Raw genomic sequence first — 20097 nt, 5'->3', positions numbered from 1 at the left:
CATTAGATTTTAGTGGGCTTGAGTGTAAATTCTCAAGTTGCAAAGATGAAACCTTGCAGATCACACGCTGGATAACAGATGCTTCTGTCATGGTCAATAAGTAAAGTAAAGTGCCACATTCACTTAGACGGAGTCACTGCCCATGTTTTTGCACATGATGACACCATATAAGCACTTTGCTGCTTCAGCACAAGGTGGCAGTAGAAAACAACTTCTGTACACGGTCTCTAACATAAACTTGTCTGTATTAACTGATATCACTGCTGTAAATACCGCCATAAAACATCCAGTGAAATATAAGGGTGGCTGTTAAAATCTGAAATGTCTTTACAACTTTGGGTATACAGTGTCATTAAATCATCTTTTGGCAGGGTTCTAGAGCCTGTTTTTTTTGTGAACTTACATTTAAGAAATGGTCTCGTATAAACAGGTGCTGGTCATATAATTAGAATATCATCAAAAAGTAGATTTATTTCACTAATTCCATTCAAAAAGTGAAACTTTTATATTATTTTCATTCATTACACACAGATTGATATATTTCAAATGTTTATTTCTTTTAATTTTGATGATTATAACTGACAACTAAGGAAAATCCCAAATTCAGTATCTCAGAAAATTAGAATATTACTTAAGATCAATACAAAGAAAGGATTTGTAGAGATATTGGCCAACTGAAAAGTAGGGCTGAACGATATGGACAAAATTTCATATCTCGATTTTCATGCCAGATATCTCGATATCGATACAATGCGATATGACTACGTGTTCGGTGAAAACCAGAATCTGATTTAAAATGTGTTTGATTTGAGCCTACATTTCACAAAGTGTTGTTTTTAAGCCTTTCGCACGTACGATCACACAGGTGTAATCAGTCTAGGCTGGTCCCTGGAGCGTATGATCAAGTGCATCACATGATCAACTGCTAAATTCAAATGTTGAATTTAGCCAGAGACAGGCGCGCTCAGAGCTGTCATATTATATCACAACTTTTCAGTGTTTTCAACCACATACTGTTTATTTTAGGTTTCAAACATATAAATTCACACAAGTACTAAAAAAAATACATTTAGAGTTTGTAAAATACACACTGATGTCTATGGAAGAGGTAATAATAATCCTTTCCATTATAATTCGACACGTTTTATTCATATCAGATACACATTGTGTAAGTAACTTCATAGTTTACTCTATTCTATTCCCAGTTCACCAGCCATTTACTTTTAAGTATTTCGGGAGAAGTGGATGAATTCACGTGTTGTAAACATAGAGGTTGTAAATCCAACAGATCCGATTCTCTGAACTGCGTCTGCGGCACAAACTAACACGGCGGCGCCCATCGCGCATACAGCTCAACTAACGCGATCGTTATAAAGGTGTTTAAACAACAATATACTTCCACTTGCATGTATTTGACAATCGGAATATCAGATATTTCATGCCATAGCTAACACATTTGTGAATATTCTGAATAAAAAAGGAAAAAATGACATAAAAGCAGATCATCATTCATTCAGCGCTGTTGCTGCTGCGGTGTGTCACGTGACAAGCAATGACGTGTCACCATGGAAACGCCCCCCCCCCCCCCCTCACAATATAGTTCCCACGTCCCTGGTAGTGTGTGCGCGCTGGCTTTAGCGGTGCATTCAAGGGCTCGTAAAACTGATGTTTGTTGTGACTGCCAGAGTTGTATGCAGGGCGAGCGCGGAGAGGGGAAATCTATATCGTCTATATCATTGCTTTTTTCGATAGTAATATCTTGAAAGTTCATATCTAGATATAGATACGATAACGATATATTGTTCAGCCCTACTGAAAAGTATGAACATGAAAAGTATGATCTTGTACAGCACTCAATACTTAGTTGGGGAATTAGTGAAATAAATCAACTTTTTGATGATATTCTAATTATATGACCAGCACCTGTACACTGATGGGCTGCTAAATGCTTGTCATTCCTTTGCTTTTCAGTCTTTATCTCGGGAATCCCATGGATCCTCCAGATGTGCTAGGAGTACATTTGAACTCTGCCAGACCAACTCAACTCCCTGGACGTAAGAGTAAGCAAATGACTATCTATTAGAAAAGTTTAAATATTAATAAACAGGGTTTCCACAGTCAAGACATTTTAAAATTGTTTCCAAAATTGTACATTAGTCAGTCAAGTCACTTTCATTTATATAGTGATTTTCACAATATAGATTGTTTCAAAGCAGCTTTACAGTGATTAATAGGAAACGTATGTAAGAGAGGTTGTTCTGGCTGTACTTCAGCTCAACTTTTTTACATCAAAAAAATTATTGTCCAGCTAAAGTAAGTTTTTGATTGATTAATTTCCGTTGTAAATAAACATTAGTTATTTACTTTGGGGCCACTTACACAACAGCATTTTCAACCAAAATAGAAAACTCTCAATGCGTTCCGGGCGCTCATCCGCATGGCAACAGGGGCCGGAGCCCAGAGAATGCAAACTCCGAAACAGGTTTTGAAATGGTTTTGAAATAGTTTTGAAACGATGCCATTCTCATCTCCATGTAAACTTCAAAAATGTGAGTCTGTGAGAACGGTGACGGCATGCATTACGTGTTTAGTCTATAGGCAAGCACGTCTGAATACAAATGTGCACAGGCGCGTAGTCTTTATTTTTCGAAATGACCACCAAATTACTTTGCTGCATTGCATAATACAGCGTTTTTTAGTAGTTTCGAAAATTCCGATAATGTTTTAATCTGTACAGAGGAGAAGTGAAGGAGGCCTTCACAAGGGAGAGTCTAGTTGACATGGTCTCTGATGACACTTCAGGGCTGCATTGTGGTCGTGTCTTGGCTCAGGTCCAATATCTGATCTGGATCCAACAGACTACTGTAAACCTTGGGATAAACCGAGAGACCTAGATAATGCAGCCTAACAATCATTTAACTGATTTGAATAATAGAAATTGATCATGTTCTATGTATATGCCAGGTTAAAGAAAAATGTGTTTTTAGTCTAGATTTAAACTGATAGTGTGTCTGCTTCCCGAACAATTCTAGGAAGACTGTTCCAGAGTTTAGGTGCTAAATAGGAAAAGGATCTACCGCCTGCAGTTGATTTTGATATTCTAGGTAATATCAACTGGCCTGAGTTTTGAGATCGCAATAGACGTAAAGCACTTTAATGCCTTAAGAGCTTGTTCGAGCAGTGGGGAGCTAAACCATTTAGTGCTCTGTAAGTAATTAAAATGTAATTTAAAATGTATACAATGTTTAACCCCTACAGGTCTGAGACAGTTTTGGGGCCCTTTAGAAGTTTTGACATGCTCTGACATTTGTGGGGTTTTTTGTTGTGTAAGTGCCATTGCACTGTATTCAACACAAACTGGGCTACCATAGTATGTCAGCGACATGTATGTACGTTTGTATTTTTGAGAGAATAACGTTTATGAGTGGTTATTGCAAAAACAAAAAAATGTAAGTCACAGAAATAAGGCCACAAAATGTATATATATATATGTTCACAAGACTTTTGACTAATGATGTTGCCTAGAGTTTTTGCTTCAAGATGATGTGAAAAGCATTGTGCCTACTCATTCACATATATTTAAATTTTGTAAGACACTTTTTTGTTTACAAAGCCCATATGTGAAGTGTCGTGAATGATCATGAATAATGCTGTGATTCACACCTCAGAAGACAAAGAAACGCATAATGAATGAGCCTTTGAGTCAGGTATGTGAGAGGGAACTATAAGAAAAAAAATGAGGACAAACCAAGACAAAATAAAAATTGAAGTTTGCTTAGAATAACCATATAAAGTGAGAGCCAAAAAATACAAATACAAAATTTTGCATACGCCTATTATATTTTAAATTATATACAATACCCGTCAAAAGATTGGACATTTCAATGTTTTTGAAAAAAGTCTCATGCTCACAAAGCCGCATTTGTTTGATCAAAAATACAGAAACAAATGTAATATTATTCATCAGTGTCACATGATCCTTCAGAAATCATTCTAACATTCTATTATCAATGTTGGAAACTGCTGTGCTTCTTAATGTTTTTATAACCTGTGATACTTTTTTTCAGGATTCTTTCAGGATTAATTAATGGATGATGAAAATTCAGCTTTGCATCACATAAATAAATTATATTTTACAGTATATTAAAATAGAAAACCATGATTTTAAATGGATTCATATTTAAACAGACACTTACAGTATAAACGTGCCCCACAATCCTCGGCTGGATCCTTTGCCACTCAAAATGACTCCAGGATTACTCCTTACCGCATCTGAAAACGTTGCAAAGTACATGAATCTTAATAAACTTGATGAGTTTTTTTTTTTTCAAGTTGATGTGGGCGGTGATATACTTGCATGGACCCTGTCAGAATTTGCCTTTGAATAGAATGCGCTCTCCGTGGGCGTGGGCGCATTAGCAGATAATGAAGGTGCTCGCGAACAACTAACATCTCTCTCTTTTCAAACAGATTACATAAACAGAGAATATTTGTTTTCGATTTGATTTACATTATTTAAAACCTGACATTTCAACGTTTCTTTGGACCAGTGGTTCCCAACCTGTGGGCCTCAGTGATCCTCTGGGTGGGCCGCGAGATAACTTAAAATTAATTTGAATATATTAATATAATTCATTAATTGTATTATTGATACCTTAAATTATATAAATAAAAAAAATATGAATTACAACAAAGAACCACCTCTCTCGTACGTATTCTGTAGGGGTGTGACGAGACACTCATTTCACGAGATTGGGTTCATGAGAACGAGATGAGACAAGATTTTTACATAGTATTTTTAAGAAATCCTCAATGATGAAATACATGACCAGAAAACATTTTGCAGGTGCATTTGAAATGTTTTAACTCATCATCTTGTAATGCATGTCATTTTAGTTCTACTTTCTGAGTATGAATTATCATATGCAGTAAAAGACAACAATACTCAAGCACTGTAAAGGTTTTACCAAAAACTCAACTGACTGGCTTCTCTCTTGAATGATTGTCTCTTCAGACCTTAGAACTGCACATGAGCTTCTTTTGACCTCCTAATTGAACTCCTTCCCACAAATTGATCATAGATATTAAGTGCAAACAATAACCATAATACCATAATCAAAGTAGCCTACACAATATTCAAAGTGCATATAGAGACCAATTGAATTTTTCTTCGAGCATGATACAGAGCTAAGAGATGGTTACAACGAGATGGCTTTTATATTAGGAGATATTTGCATGCCTCAGGGAGCCGTTTTCAAACAGCAGTAACATATTGCATACGTGCTTGAATGCGCGCTCCCGTTTATTTTTCACTTTGCGATCGTGCGTACTCTGTGAATAGGGAGCTGAACGCGCATTTAAAATATAAGTCTAACGCATAAGTCTGCTGTGCAATGAATCCTCCGCCAGACCGCCACGGTCCAGTCCACTAACATGTAACACACACACTCGTAACACACGCTCAATGCGAGCGCTGCACTAACACACACTCATAACACGCGCTCAATGTCTTTTTGTCATGTGATCATTGGCAGTGCTGCGCACTAGGTAAACTCGTTTTGGATGAGAGCTGATGGAATTGAAGCGACTGTTATCCACCTGAAATAAATTGTTTTTTTTTCTTTATAAAGCAAAACTACAGTGGAGGCGTAATGTAAACGTAGCGTTGGCATATTATATCGTAACTTCACCCTCACACTCCGGCATGACCAGGTCATGACAATATGACACGAGACATCTTTTCACCTCAACGATAAATCTTGTCACAGTTTAGTCTCGCAAGATCTCGTGGCACGAGATATAGTATCGTTGGTATAAAGAGATACAAATATAGTTGGCGGTGTCTGTGGTCCTTGCAGTATTGATTCAGAGAGGAGGGGGCCCTTCGAGGAAAAAAGGTTGGGAACCACTGCTTTAGACATATGTGTCATGTTTGTGTGACAAGTATTCGCTAAGTTACAGTTCATTTTCTGACAAGTATCAGAATGGACTTTATTGAGAGAGAGGCGGCAGATCGCGCATCATGTTTGTTTTCTTTATTTTGCAAAAAGAACATTTAATTTTTATTGTGAGTGTACACAAATAAAAGTAGAAACTTAACAGATTCAAATTATGTATAACACTTCTCTGTATGACCAAAATCGACTGAGTGTTTTGAGTCTCTTTCGCACTGATAAGAAAAAAAGTGAGGTGGTTTCACCGGTGCGACCACCGACCTCTAGGGGTTAATAGGGAGCCAATGCAGTGTTGACAGAACCAGGCTAATATGGTAAGAACTCTAGCTGCTGAATTTTGGACCAGCTGGAATTAATTTATTAAGAGTGCAGGGCAACCACCCAGTAGTAAAGACAGTAAAGACTTGCATTGTTACAAAAAATAGCTATTTCAAATAAATGTTGTTCTTTTTAAATTTCTGTTCATCAGAGACCTTAACAAAAAAATTATTAAAAAAAGTATCGTTTCCCACAAAATATTAGGCAGCACAACTTTTTTAACACTGATAATGTGACACTAAAGATTGGAATAATGACTGCTGAAATTTCAGCTTTGCCATCACAAGAATAAATTACGCTTTGAAATATATTGAAATGGGATACTGTTATTTTTAAATATTAATATTATATTGTAATAATAGTTAATAATATTACTGGTTTTACTGTATTTTTAATAAAAAAAAAATTCTACTTTGGTAAGCATATAAGACTTCGACCAACATTTGAACCATAACATTTGAAGGTTGTTGTTTTTGTTGTTGTTTTATTATGCTCTGCACACAAACAAATCATTGGCTGGATAGTGTTCAGAGTAAAACTACTTTGTTATCCATTCTAATGTACAATTTGGGAGAAAATTGTTATTTTGAGTCTGGTCTTCAACAATCTGGTTCACAAATCGGTCTGAGAGCATTTTCACTCTTGGTTTGTGTGGACAATTTGACTAGTGTGTGTGCACGTGTTCTTCAATTTTGTGTAGGCATACGTAAACACAGCAATTGTCCTCGCATCCGCACCAAAAGTCTGAATGAGACCACCTCAATTTTCAGCAAACTCTCGAATGTTTTTTTGTGAAATTGAAATTGCTCTTGTTGAGGAAGCAGTTCAAGCCAGAAAGAATGACCAATAGCCCTAGTACCTACAAAATCTGTGGGTCAGTACATCACTAGTTCATAATTAAAACAAACGCCTTTAAATTAATCTACTGTAAAACAGGTGCAGTATTGTTTTTCCAGATGCAGCCCTGATTACCACTCAAACAGATAAATAGAAATAGTGATAAACGGAAAGCAATGAAATCTTCTGCTTAACTCCAGAACATAAGCAGCACATAAACAGATCTGAATGGTTTATTGGTGTATCAGTTTGTCTCTAATTTAAAAAAAAATCCTTATCCAGTAATCATAAATTACTAGAAAGAATTATGTTGGTTAAAAAGCGGTATCTTAATAATCCAAAAACCTACTTAAAAAATATTAAATCTAAAATAACTCAATTCTCAAACTCGCAAACAAATTTTTTTTTTCTCTTTTAAGTTAACTTCTTTTAATACACATCCTCTCACGTCCTGGGCACTCTAACTTACTTTTTCCAACCTGCTAAATTTCTTTGCATATGCTTTCTATCTTTCACTTGCTTGCTTGCTCTACAGAGGAGCCTCCCCCTCGGCCCCCTCAGCCATCTTTGCTGGTTAAGAGTAAGTGTGGACCCTCAGTTTAGTTTAAGCACTGCTTATACCTTCTCTGTTCACTGCTAGCACCCCTCCTCAAAGGTACAGCACATCTGTATTGTATGCTTTTTTGTTGCTCTTTTTCCTCCCTCTGCTATCCCAATTGCTCCATCTTGTTAGTTTTTATCTGTTTGTGTATTTGCTGTGGTCTCATGTTTATATGACTTTTGGGAAACGTTTGATCCCATGATACCTATTTTTCACCAAAATAATGCTGGTTACGGAGCTGGTGCTCAACGGGGGATCTGTAAATCTCTCGAAATTGGAATCAAGAATTGTGAAATTTCACTGGTATCTAAAATTTTGGTATCATAACCTTATTTATTAGAACACAAGGTGACATGGTTCATAGACAACTATTTTATTTTATTTATTACTTTTATGTGGTGTAAATATTTGACATTTTTGACAAGGCAAGTAAAAATGTGAACCACTGGCCTGACCGTGCCAGTAAAAAAGTATTTAGTGTTGACCTGGCCCGTTTTTATGAGAACTCCTAGTTCTGAAAAAAATGGCATAAAGATGCTGTAATTCCATCACAAGCTTTGCTGTAACAGCCGTTCATCATTAAATATATAATTAAAAAAAGCCCTGAATTCATATATATTATTACTAAGCATAATAATTTGTAAATTGAACATGTGTCTGGAGTAGATGTGGCAAAAAGCAGGTGGAATGAAGACTGAATGTGCATTACATTTGGTCCTAGTTTTTTTTTATTACTGATTTAAGACCACCTTTGGTCTCGTTTTGGAACTGATATTTTCAGCACATAACTGCCATTTTTTTATGTAGGAACCTGTGCAACAAGACAATGTTAACCTGCAAAACCTAGACCCTTGGTAGAATCGCTTAGTGCTGGCTCCTGTCCAAATATTGGTGAAAAAGGGATATGAGACATGTTGGTGTTCATTAGTTTCTCTGAAGGAAATGTGGGATATACTGTCCCTTCATGACTGTCCATCATGTATGCTCAGTATTTATCTTTCTGTAACAGTTTTACAGTTCCTCTGACATTAAATTACATTTCAAGCTCACCAAATCATATAGACATTTGTTTGTGTTTTTGTCATGTGACCAGAACCCTGCTATGACGCTGTTGCTGAGGACGAGGACCAAATTTCATCAGGTCTGCGGCTACTCTCTTTGAAGAAGAAGGGCCTTAAGCTCAAACCAGCCGCCTGGGTCTCTGCTACCAAATTAGGTGATCGTTCCACATATGGTGGGCAGACTCCAGGGGGCAGCACTCCCACAGAAGTCTCTCTCATAGACTTTGGAGAAGAGTTTCCATCGGTCACACCTTCACCCTCTCCTGTGATGGAAATCCAGATCCCAACCCTTGCTAAAATGGCACTTGAAGCGGAGAACATTTTGGATAGAACTGCTCCTCAGAGCCCCTCACGCTCTCTACCCTGCCCCCTTCACCCGACCCCAGTGGTGGACTGGGACGCCCGGCCCCTTCCTCCACCCCCAGCCTATGACGATGTAGCACAAGATGAAGATGACTTTGAAGTGAGCTCTATCAACAGTGCGGAACAAGGAGCTGATGAACCATGTTCTCCACGTACGCCCTACACTCCAACAGGAGAGTGCAAACCTCATGTAGAAGACAATTTATTTTTGCCCTGCAGGCAGAGTAATGCCTGCACCTTCTTGCAGTCTGCTGAGATCTTCCAAGAGCTGCAGCAGGAGTGTATGAGGCACCTCAATGTACCTGTGAACTCTACCAGCCCTGGTCTGGAGCCACACCGCCAGATTGTCCTAACGTTTTCTGAAGACAAACCCCAGATACCACCACGCATCCCCATACCACCCCGTCCAGTCAAGCGTGCAGGTGGTGATTATGCCCGCTGGTCTGGTGAGCTGTCCCCAGTCTCAGGAATTGAGGATAAGGAGCGTCCACCCCAGATTCCCCCACGAGACCCCCTCTCTCAGCCAGACTCACGCACACCAAGTCCACACGTGGGCTCCCCTCAGACTCGCAGTAGTCTCTGCTCAGCCGCCTCCATCTACAGCCCATCTTACCTCTCCACCTCACCTGCTAAACTCATGCCAACCACTCAGAGCTTCGCCTCCGATCCTAAATATGCTGCTCCAAAGGTTATCCAGGCACAGGGCAAAGATAAGGAGCAAGCCAAAGGGCCCTGCATTCTGCCTATTGTACGTGACGGCAAGAAGGTCAGCAATACACACTACTACCTCCTGCCTGAGAGGCCTCCGTATCTGGACCGCTACGATAAGTTCTTCAAAGAGGCAGAGAGCGGCGAGGAGAAGAAGCAGATAAACACAGCCACTGTTAAGCCCATGGTTCATCAACAAGGGGAGCTCAAGTCCAATTTCTCCTCCAATAACAACAGCAGCCTGGCAGGCTCTGGATTTAGAGGTGGGCTGAAGAACTCTCTCAGCTTGTGCAGAGTAAGCTCTGATGGCTCATTTAACAGGGCTGACAGCACAAGCAACCACGACAGAGTCAGACTGGTGAGAGATTTGGAGATCATAAATGCATCCTTTTTATTACTAGTGGTTTTCTTTCAGAACTTTCAGAAAAGGTTGTGTGCTTCCAACATAAGCAGTCATGTTCTTTATATGTCTGAATAGTGATTCATGAGTGACTTGGGCTGTCTGTGGGGTTGTAATTGCAGGAACTTGATTTTTGACCATAGTAATTATTCTCTTATTATAGTGCCACATGCAGATGGCCTATATTTCTGTTCCAAAACCTAGTGAGTTTTCTACATGATAACTTAATTAAGGGGAAAAAACTCTCCATCATGAAGGCTTATTTAGGGCAAAATCTAAGATATCAATCTAAGACAATCCCAGAATGTATAGCAGTGAGCTCCATGAGAAAGTGTATTCAAGACAGCAGAAGATATTTATATTTTAAGAAGAGGCTGTATGCGTTCAGTATTCATACGTGCAGATTCCAACTCGAGTCAAAAGCTAAATACAGTCTTTACTCTTCACACCACTCTACCGGTGGTCAAACTAGTTTCTTTGTTATTTTGTCTGTCCTAACCAGACAATGGTGAGCAGAGTTTGTGTAAATAGCCTTTGCCAATGAGGCAAGCTATTTGCACTTAGTGTAAATACAACCTACTTTATTAAATTCAATACCCACTATTGATGTAAGCAAGTTTATTTAAATTAATTTTGATTTTGTTTTGATGTGTATTGTTTTGCATGTTGCATCATTAGTTTAGCCATGCTAATGTTAAACGTTAATGCAGTCAGTTTTCCTTGAGTTTAGTCTCCTGTGCTTGTGAGAATTAGTTTGTTTTAAAATAGTGTTCCACATCTGTCACTGATTCAGTTACTTGATGTTTTATTTAAAAGGTTTGGCAGGAGCACGTTCAGATAATCTAGCCAATCAGCATTAGAGGAGGCTTATATATAGAGCCGACTTACCTCTGTTCCACGACCTTCCACCTTTTTCCAGCATCTCTCGTCCTCCCCAACTCATCACTCTCGATTATTCCTATCCCAGCTAGGGATGGGGAGAGAGTGCTCTGGGTTTGGGCCAAATTCCGAGCTCAGAGCCCTCTCCTCGGACAGCACGCCAATACACATATTTTATACTATATCTGATTATATGTAAGTGTGAACTCGTGAAATGGCCTTAGTGTCTGCCAGTGTAGGCTGTAGTACAGAAAAGCAGTTCATAGGTTTTTAGACAATTACTAACTAGAATTAGGCTCCCATTATTCATCTATGTATTTATAGTCATAGATTGGATTTGCCCTCTTTAGGTGCAGGAGGCTGTCCATGGAGTAACAATTGAAGAATGTCAGGCGGCTTTACAGAATCACAGCTGGAATGTACAGAAGGCTGTACACTACTTGAAGGTAACAGCCATCACAGCTGCCTTGATTCACAATCCATGTATCATTCGTTCAGTCGATTTTTGATTTAATATTGAAAGTGGAAAAATGAGAAAACAGCTCATTTTTCGGGTTTTTATTTTTAGAAAAACGAAATTTTGACTAAATAAATTTTTCGTTCAGAGGTAGAAAAATGAATAAACAGTTTGAATATTCGATTTCTACACGTGGGCGGGAATTAAACGCCCCTTTCTGCTGATTGGTCAGCCGAAGTTCAAACAATTCCTTAAAGGGGGGGTGAAATGCTGTTTCATGCATACTGATCTTTTTGCACTGTTAAAGACTTGGATTCCCATGCTAAACATGGACACCGTTTCATAAGCTAAGGTGGACGTTTGATGGGAGTATTTCTTTGCCAAAATTAGTACTTCCTGTTAGTCATAAGTTTCGGAAAGTTTTTTTCGATCATGGGTCCGCTTGACGTCAACAGGGCTGAATTTCCTTGTATGGGCCGTACGGACAATTCTACCGGAAGAGCGCGCGCGAGAGAGAGAGAGAGAGCGTGAAAGCAATAGGCTACGCCCATCAAAGCGCTGGCTCGTACAGATGGAATTTGCTTTTCCGGATCAACAACTGAGTTGCGCAAATATTTATGTCTGTTCCCTGCATTTCGGTGCCGATTGTTTTATAAACAAGGCCCAGTTCGACGCCGGATTTTCAGATCGCTAATACTGAAGGATGGAGCGGTCCCAACGATAAAGGTCCCAACGTTGGAACCGCAGGTTTGACTGCTTCAAATGTCTGTTTTTGCCTATGCCCATCAAGTAGCCCAAACATGATCACGTATTGATCAATGGAGCATGCGATGTATAGTGTGTGTACATTTGTTTAGCTGGCCACTATATGTGTATGTTTGTGTATTGTAAAAGCACTCCAAACAACAATACACAAAGAATGGGGAAATATGTTGAACTAAATAAGCGCGGTTCTTCATTCAAATGCGCTACTATTCCATGTCTTTCTATGTAAACACTAGCCTGACGCGCAAAACCAGTCCGCTTACTACAAATCATGGCTACACAAACCACGCGTAAACACACACACACACACACACACACACACACATTGTAACACTCGCGCTTGACATGGTGTTCTAAATAACACAAGCCGCTAAACATATTATATAGTTAGTGTAACTTATACCACATAGTCGACGTCCTGCTCTAGTCGTTTTTGCTGCTGCTCCTGTTCAACTTCAGCCTCTGGGTCTGATTCCGGATCATAGATGTATGGATGTATCCGATTAAAAGCCATTTTTTATGTTGAATAAAGTTTTTCCCCGCTTTTAGGGATGACGCAGCTTTCAGACGAACTCAACACAGTAACAGCGGCGCGCGCTCGACATTCTTTAGCTCCGCCCACACGATACGCCCCCAGCCGCACGGCTTTTTCCGGAAAGACTCGGAACAGCGCATCTTTCTTTTATAATTATAATAAAAATAAAGACTTTTCGGAGATATGCAGGATGCAGTGCTACTCTATAGGTACTCAAGATTGACATGAGACTGACTGAAACTGAGTGTTTCCCCCCCCCTTTAATCGGTTCTTCCTCAGTTCCGCACAGCAGAATAAAAGTCCTGAGCTGCTACAGCCGTAGCCTACGGATTCTTAACGCGTTTATTGCAGCTATATTTCATGTTTTTTTTCATCAAACAACCAGACTAACGAATGGCTCGACACAACCCGTACCGGGGCGGGGCAGAGCCTAGACAGGGCTTTCGTCTGTGCAATTCACCTCTTTGCATCAGCTGGCAGTATATGACGGCTGTCATAGCCTACCTATTTTAAGTAAATATTATATAAAACACTAATGCAAAAAGGAAAGAATAATGCGTTGCAACCAGAAAACATACTCTTCTTTTTTTTATGATTTATGTTTAATTAAAATTGATCTCAAAAGATTTTCATTAAAGCCTGTAATAACTTGCTATTTCGGTTTGTTTCTCAAACCAGTATACCTTCAGAGCGCTTGGAATATATAGCACGAGTTGCATATATGGATTAGGCTATGTTACGATATATTTGCATCCACTTTAAAAAATAAATAGGCCTAAATAAAAAGAGCAAATGCGAACAGGACATTACAGTGATTAAGCCCAAAGTTATTGTGGGTGGGGATAATTAACACAGTGTATAGCCTATAACGCGTGTAATTCACATGACGCCGGGTCATGTTGAGAAAGAAACATGCGAACGTTACATTGTAGTAAAATCTGCATTTTATTATTGGCATAAATTCAGAAAAATACCGGTAAATAAAATACAACATTAGGCCTAACATTATAAACACTATTAACACGGATGCTATGTGTAAGCTATTTTACTTCCCATCAGTGACAAATCCTTAAATTAATGGTAGCCTATTCAGAAAACAACAAGAATGAAAAATATAAGTAGCCATATAATAAAAATATACATAGAAGCCTAGCCTATATATTATGCCATTTATTACAAACAACATTTAGTTTAAACACCAAGCCTAAATTAATTTATTTGAATTGAAACATATCGTCGTTGGGCTCGTCGCTCGTGCATCTTTCATTCGGTCAAAAGTTTCCATATTTGCAATGTAACATTTAGATGCTATTATACTATTTATGTAAAGAAGGCTTCATATTTCAGTCCAGTCCCATACGCATATAGGCTAAATCGGCAACTTCACATGCAGAGGTATGAGTTTGGAATAACAGCAAGTAGCCTACTGACTTGCACAGCCTTAATATTGTACAGCAGACAAATTAAATTAAACCAAACTTTTTATATGTTTGGTCTCAGGTGCGATGCCAGAACTGATACGTTATGTGATCTTGCGAGTCGCCGGCGCTATCACTTTATTTGTGTACATTTAAAATTACTACAAAATGTCATGCCTTTGAAAAATTAAGAAACCAACAGGATGCGCTGCTTTAGCGCGTCTCTGTCTCATATGAACATATCTCTGACGCACAACAGAAATATGAACTAAAATACAGTGAATACTGGACGCGTCTACTTTAAAAAGTCAACATTTCGATTATTTGACGTTAAAGGCATTATATAAGTCACTTTGGAATAAATCACTGCATGTGACTTTACAGAAGAAAAAAATGTGACTTTACAGTACGGTAAATACGGTAGGATATAGCAAATTATTTCACAGAACCCTTGCACTTTCCTGGACTAAAACCGCTGGTCTAGACAGACGAAAGCCCTGTCTAGGCTCTGCCCCGCCCCGGTACGGGTTGTGTCGAGCCATTCGTTAGTCTGGTTGTTTGATGAGAAAAAATATGAAATATAGCTGCAATAAACGCGTTAAGAATCCGTAGGCTACAGCTGTAGCAGTGCAGGACTTTTATTATGCTGCGAAAATTTTTGTTTTTCTAAAAAAAAACAAGCTGTTTTCTCATTTTTCAACTTTCAATACTCAATAAAAAATCGACTGAACGAATGATACACGGATTATTCACTGGCTGGTTAGTTGTAATCTAATTGTAATCGAAAATATAAGTAATTGGGCACAAAAAGACACTTCTTCTCTGTCTTTGGCATGTTTATAACACAGAGCTAGGAAAGTATAGTCCATTTATTTAGAACCTAAAGACTTAAATGACTCTTTTCCATTTTTCCCTTTTTGGTGCCTAGGTGGAGCAGCTCTTCTGTCTGGGGCTGAAGACGAGGGTGGAGTGTCATAAGATTCTAGAGATGTATGACTGGAATCTGGAGTTAGCCAGTACACAACTGTTGGACTCCTATGGCTCAGTCAAGCTGAGGTAGGACAGATTTTCTCTTTTATTGTTCTGTGCCGCCCCCTACTGGTAAAGCTGAAAGCTTTTGTCCATACTACCCAATTCCAAACTCTTCCATTTCCATTGAGCAGATGACCAAAATTAATTTGCCATACACTGATTATATTTTCCTGATGGGCCAGGCCTATTCTATTTAATTCACCTCACAACTGCTCATTCTGTTTCATCAAACAGTTTGTGATGCTTTCCAACATCATGTCACTTGCTGCTTAAAAATGTTCATGGAATTAATGCGCCGTTAGTTACAACATTTGAGTGTGTTGTGGTCAGACTACGGTGAAATCAGCCCCTCCAACCAGGATAGGGAAAATTTTGTTCGCTGAGCCTTCGAGCAGTTTTCTGATACCTGTACAGAGATGTTTAATTAACTCTAAATTTATTTCAGTCAATAACCTTAAATGTAACAATTGTGCCCCAGGGAATGCTCATCCTAGTTTTAATCAATTTCACTACCTATCCTCAATTTCCATCTGTTCTGGATATTTCTGCTGTAAAAAAAAAATCAGTGTGCGCGCCTGTGTGTGTGTGTGTGTGTGTGTGTATTATTCCAAAGTCAGCACATTTTGTTTTATTGCTGCCTGTAAAAAGAAGGTGTAGACCTTCACTACTTCACTACACTACTGCAGGATTGCATTTCAAGTTGCTTTCCTTGCATTTTTTTTGTGTAGCTTTTAAAGGGTTAGTCCAAAAATTAAAATTAGCCCATGATTTACTCACCCTCAAGTCATCCTAGGTGTATATGACATTCTTCTTTCAGACAAATAAAATTTAAAAAGTTATATTTAAAAAGTCCTGGCTAATCCAAGCAATATAATGGCAGTGAATTGTTACATCTTTTTTGAAGTCCAAAAAAGTGATTTTTATTCGTCTGAAATAAATGTCATATACACCTGAATGTCATTTACACCTTGGATGACTTGAGTGTGTGTAAATCATGGGCTAATTTAAATTTTTGGGTGAACTAACCCTTTAATTATAATGTCTATTTTTCATCTCCCTTTTTTTATTATATCATATTGAAGTCCTGTATTGTTCTTGCCTGTGCATTAGTTTTGCTACCCATTTAAGTTTTTCTCAAATAAATATATATATATATTTATTTTTTTATTTATTTTTTTTGCAGACGATGATGGATTGGAAAAGCCTCTAAAAGACTGTTGAGAGCACAGAGGGGATGCTGAGGGCCAACCAGGACTCTATCCTAGTACATTTTTACCTCCAGATCTGACCATGCGTGTGTGTGACTGTGTTCCTCCAGAAATCTCTCTAGGGTGCAATACTTCACAGTTCACAGGTCAAATTTTAAAGAACCCGCTTTTTATTTTCCAGTTGATAGCAACAGATGGAAAACAAGGTGCTGCTGGTCATTTTTCATAATAATTTTATAAACTTATAAAAGCCGTACGTATGTATATATTGTCAGATGTTTTGGTTATACATGTGCATCTGATTCAAGTTGTTCTTTCTCTTACATTTGCTTTTTTAATTTAATCTGTTTTGTGTGGGTCCCTTGTTACAGAGTAAGTTCTTGAAACCCGACCTATTTCAAATGTTGTATGTTCAGTATGTTGAATTGATGTATTATATGTTAAAGCCCTTCATGTTGAACCATCATCCTCTGTCCCCCATGCTGACAGACTTAAGACCTTCTCTCTGCCTTTTTTTAGTATTATTATTTTTGTATGGTGAATCACTAATTTTAAGCCAATTGATTTTGCTGGTGTCATCAGTGAAGTCACAAAACTGTTTTTGTTGATTTTGCACAATGCTTCCAATCTGAAAGTAAAAGACAAAACACTTGAAAACACATCAGGAGACCTCCAAAGCACAATTAAGTGACTGAACCTTTTCTTGTTCGTTTTTTACGAAGCACACCTGTTAACATGTTGGTTTCAATGTGGTTGGCAAAGCACTAGACTTGATGAATGATGTTGTGGCATTTTCTGCATCATAACAATCAGATGCAAAAGATCTTACGTCCATGATAAGGTTTTTTAAACTGCTTGTCTACATAAATAGATCGGCTTGAACAGTGACCAACGAATAACACAAAACCAGCAAATGAGTCCACAGCAATGTTAAAAGTGTAAGACAGCCTTTTTTCCTGTACAACTGAATGGCAGTCTAACTGTGTTGTGTGTTGACTGTAGCACCCTTACTTGGTGAATGCTCCGTATCTTATGTGTGGGTATCACGTAGATGCTGCTTCTGTGTTCATCTTGGAACGCTGTCCACTGTCCTCTCCTCTCTTCTGTCCTGGCAATCTGAGAACGGGACTTATAGTATTTGTTACCCTGGCAAATTCTGTGTTGTGCATGATGGAACACCATTCTGCACCCTGCTGCTGATCATCTGAAGATTCAGTCAAGAGTGAAAGGTAATCCTAGTCTTACGTTTATGCTGTTGTAGTTTTAGGAAGACTGAAGTGAGTTGCCCCGATAACCCTGTGTTCCCATTCACATGTTCATTAGTTCCATTTTTCCAAATAGCTTTACAAATTAGAACATTGGTATCCTAATTGTGTAAAAAGCATAATGATGCAAAATTTATAGTATATAATATAAATATATAAATGTATTTTTTATTAAAGTGATTATTTTTTATCTTTTTCTATGGAAGTGTCTTCATATGTTCTTTCTTTCGTTCTCTTGAACACATTTCAAAGATTGTGATGCAAAAGAATACCAAATAATACCAAAATATTAAGGCACTAAATATATACTTATACTTTGACAGCCTTATTTTGGATTTTTCATGGCCCACCCAACTCTAGTTTGAAACCCCCTGCACTAGAAAGTATGTCGATCTGTCCTGCACCAGGGCTGTGTATTCAAACTGACTTGCTTTCTAATGCCCATGTGGGCAGCTGTCTATATAAATATTCTATCATGAGTAAAACATATTCATAATTCAGTCCATACTGTGCATTTGCAGTTATACATATCCCATGTCACTTGTGTGTTCATTTAAGTTTTTTTTTTTTAATGCTTTCAGATCCCAGAGGTCAAGCGTAGTGTTAGTTCTGGCAGGTAATGTCAGTCAAGCTCGCATCAGCTGACTCTCAGCTGATCCAAATTTACCTATTGGAATATGACGCCTATCACAGCATCCCTATATAGGTCTTCAGTATTATCAGCAGCTTTATCATGTTGCTCAGGAGAAGTTGGCCTCCTCCACCCCCAGCTCCTCCTCTCATCCACAGTCAGGACTTGGCCTACTTATATTCCTCTTTTTCTTGAATAATGTTGTACATTAAATTATTAAACATTAATGATATCTGTAATACATTTTCTGTTTACCCTAAGGGGGTTATCGCTGCAGTTCTTTCCCAGAACAGAACCATACCCTCAATCGAAACTGTATGCTAAATGTCAATCATCTTGGAAGTTCCTGACAGAATTGTAGTACTTACATCTCTGTTATTTGCCTTTAAAATCCATTCTGAAGATTAGTTTTTTTTCCTCCCCAAAATCAAGTGGTCCGGACAGAATGGTAGTACTTCCATCTCTGTTATTTGCCTTTAAAATCCATTCTAAAGATTTTTTTCACTCCGAAAATTAAGTGGTCCGGACAGAATTGTAGTACTTCCATCTCTGTTATTTGCCTTTAAAAGCCATTCTAAAAATGTTTTCTCCAAAATCAAAAAAGAAAGTTGGTAGATACCACCTGGACCTGCTCCTAGATATAGTTGTTTAGGCAGAAACTTTTTTGTCACTCACATGAGACATAAATATATACTAACAATTTATGTGCTAGCTGAGAGGTTCTATCTAAGATAATTCAGTACCCTGTGAAACATAACTATCTACAAATAAATATTGGAGGAAGTAATACATTTTGAAATATATTTAAATATTGACACTTAATACAATATCCTCACTCTCCATCTGTCATCTTCACCGAGCTCAACATTGTCAGATTGTTTGGGCTGTCCCAGATGAAAGATGACCAATCATGGTGATTTCTGTGGTCGTGGCTCCTAAACGGTGGTCCTACATCATACAGTGAAAAAGGTTCAAAGACTCCCGTTGTCACAGTCTTGTGACCAAAGGTAGACTGCAATTTTTTTTTGACAGTGTCTGACATCTACAGATCAAGCAACAAGCTGTAATTCTAATGTGAAAAATAAATTTCATCTAGCATCATCAACCACTTTTTTTTGGCACATCTACATAGTGTCCGGCTCAAAATCTACGACGCATAGGACCGCTTGTGTTTGATGACGACATCGCTAACAATTCAAGAGGGAATGGGACGTGTACAGCAAAACAGGAATTTAGGACAAATCCAAAAAAGGTGCAAGCTTACACTTCTCAATTTAGCTGGTGTAACAAGTATATTGATTATACTGTTAAATATATGCATTAACTAGAATTCACACTAAATTGTTAATTTACCGTAAAACTTCAAATAATTGCCCGGGCTTCTATTTACCCAAATCACCGAACTGCACCGGCTTGTATTTGAAACGGGCGTCTATAAGAGACAGGCCTTTAATTTAGTGTTGAGATGTTCAAGCATGACGGTAGGAGGTTACCACATTATATTACGTTTTATTTATAATTAATTCGAATGTGTTTAACAAATCATTTAATGTAAGAAATGTCTTAGATTATTGGCAGCACAAAAAACGAAACGATGAAACAGCAATGGGCAGAACAATATAAGTCACCGCTAAAATCCATTGAGCGTATGAACTTGTTGCCCGA

General features: G+C 38.2%; 1 protein-coding gene across 4 annotated transcripts in view; it reads left to right on the top strand.

Moving 5' to 3' along the window:
- The window catches only part of tnk2b (tyrosine kinase, non-receptor, 2b), a gene marked incomplete at its 3' end in the record, with an annotated part of 107088 nt that extends 89899 nt beyond the window's left edge, over positions 1 to 17189 (top strand). For 3 of the 4 annotated variants that reach the window (XM_079820281.1, XM_079820279.1, XM_079820282.1), the window contains 5 exons: positions 1972 to 2060; positions 8804 to 10200; positions 11472 to 11567; positions 15225 to 15352; positions 16512 to 17189. In XM_079820281.1, coding sequence (XP_079676407.1) covers positions 1972 to 2060; positions 8804 to 10200; positions 11472 to 11567; positions 15225 to 15352; positions 16512 to 16518 — 1717 coding nt within the window. Of the gene's footprint in view, positions 1 to 1971; positions 2061 to 8803; positions 10201 to 11471; positions 11568 to 15224; positions 15357 to 16511 lie in introns of those variants that run through there. The other variant, XM_079820280.1, reaches the window with a different exon arrangement.
- Positions 17190 to 20097: the final 2908 nt, after the last annotated feature.

The sequence above is a fragment of the Gobio gobio genome (genome assembly GCF_949357685.1).
Source record: "Gobio gobio genome assembly, chromosome: 6".
In the NCBI taxonomy this organism is placed as follows: domain Eukaryota; kingdom Metazoa; phylum Chordata; class Actinopteri; order Cypriniformes; family Gobionidae; genus Gobio; species Gobio gobio.
Note: the sequence above shows the minus strand (reverse complement) of the source record. Positions and strands in the feature narration are given on the sequence as shown.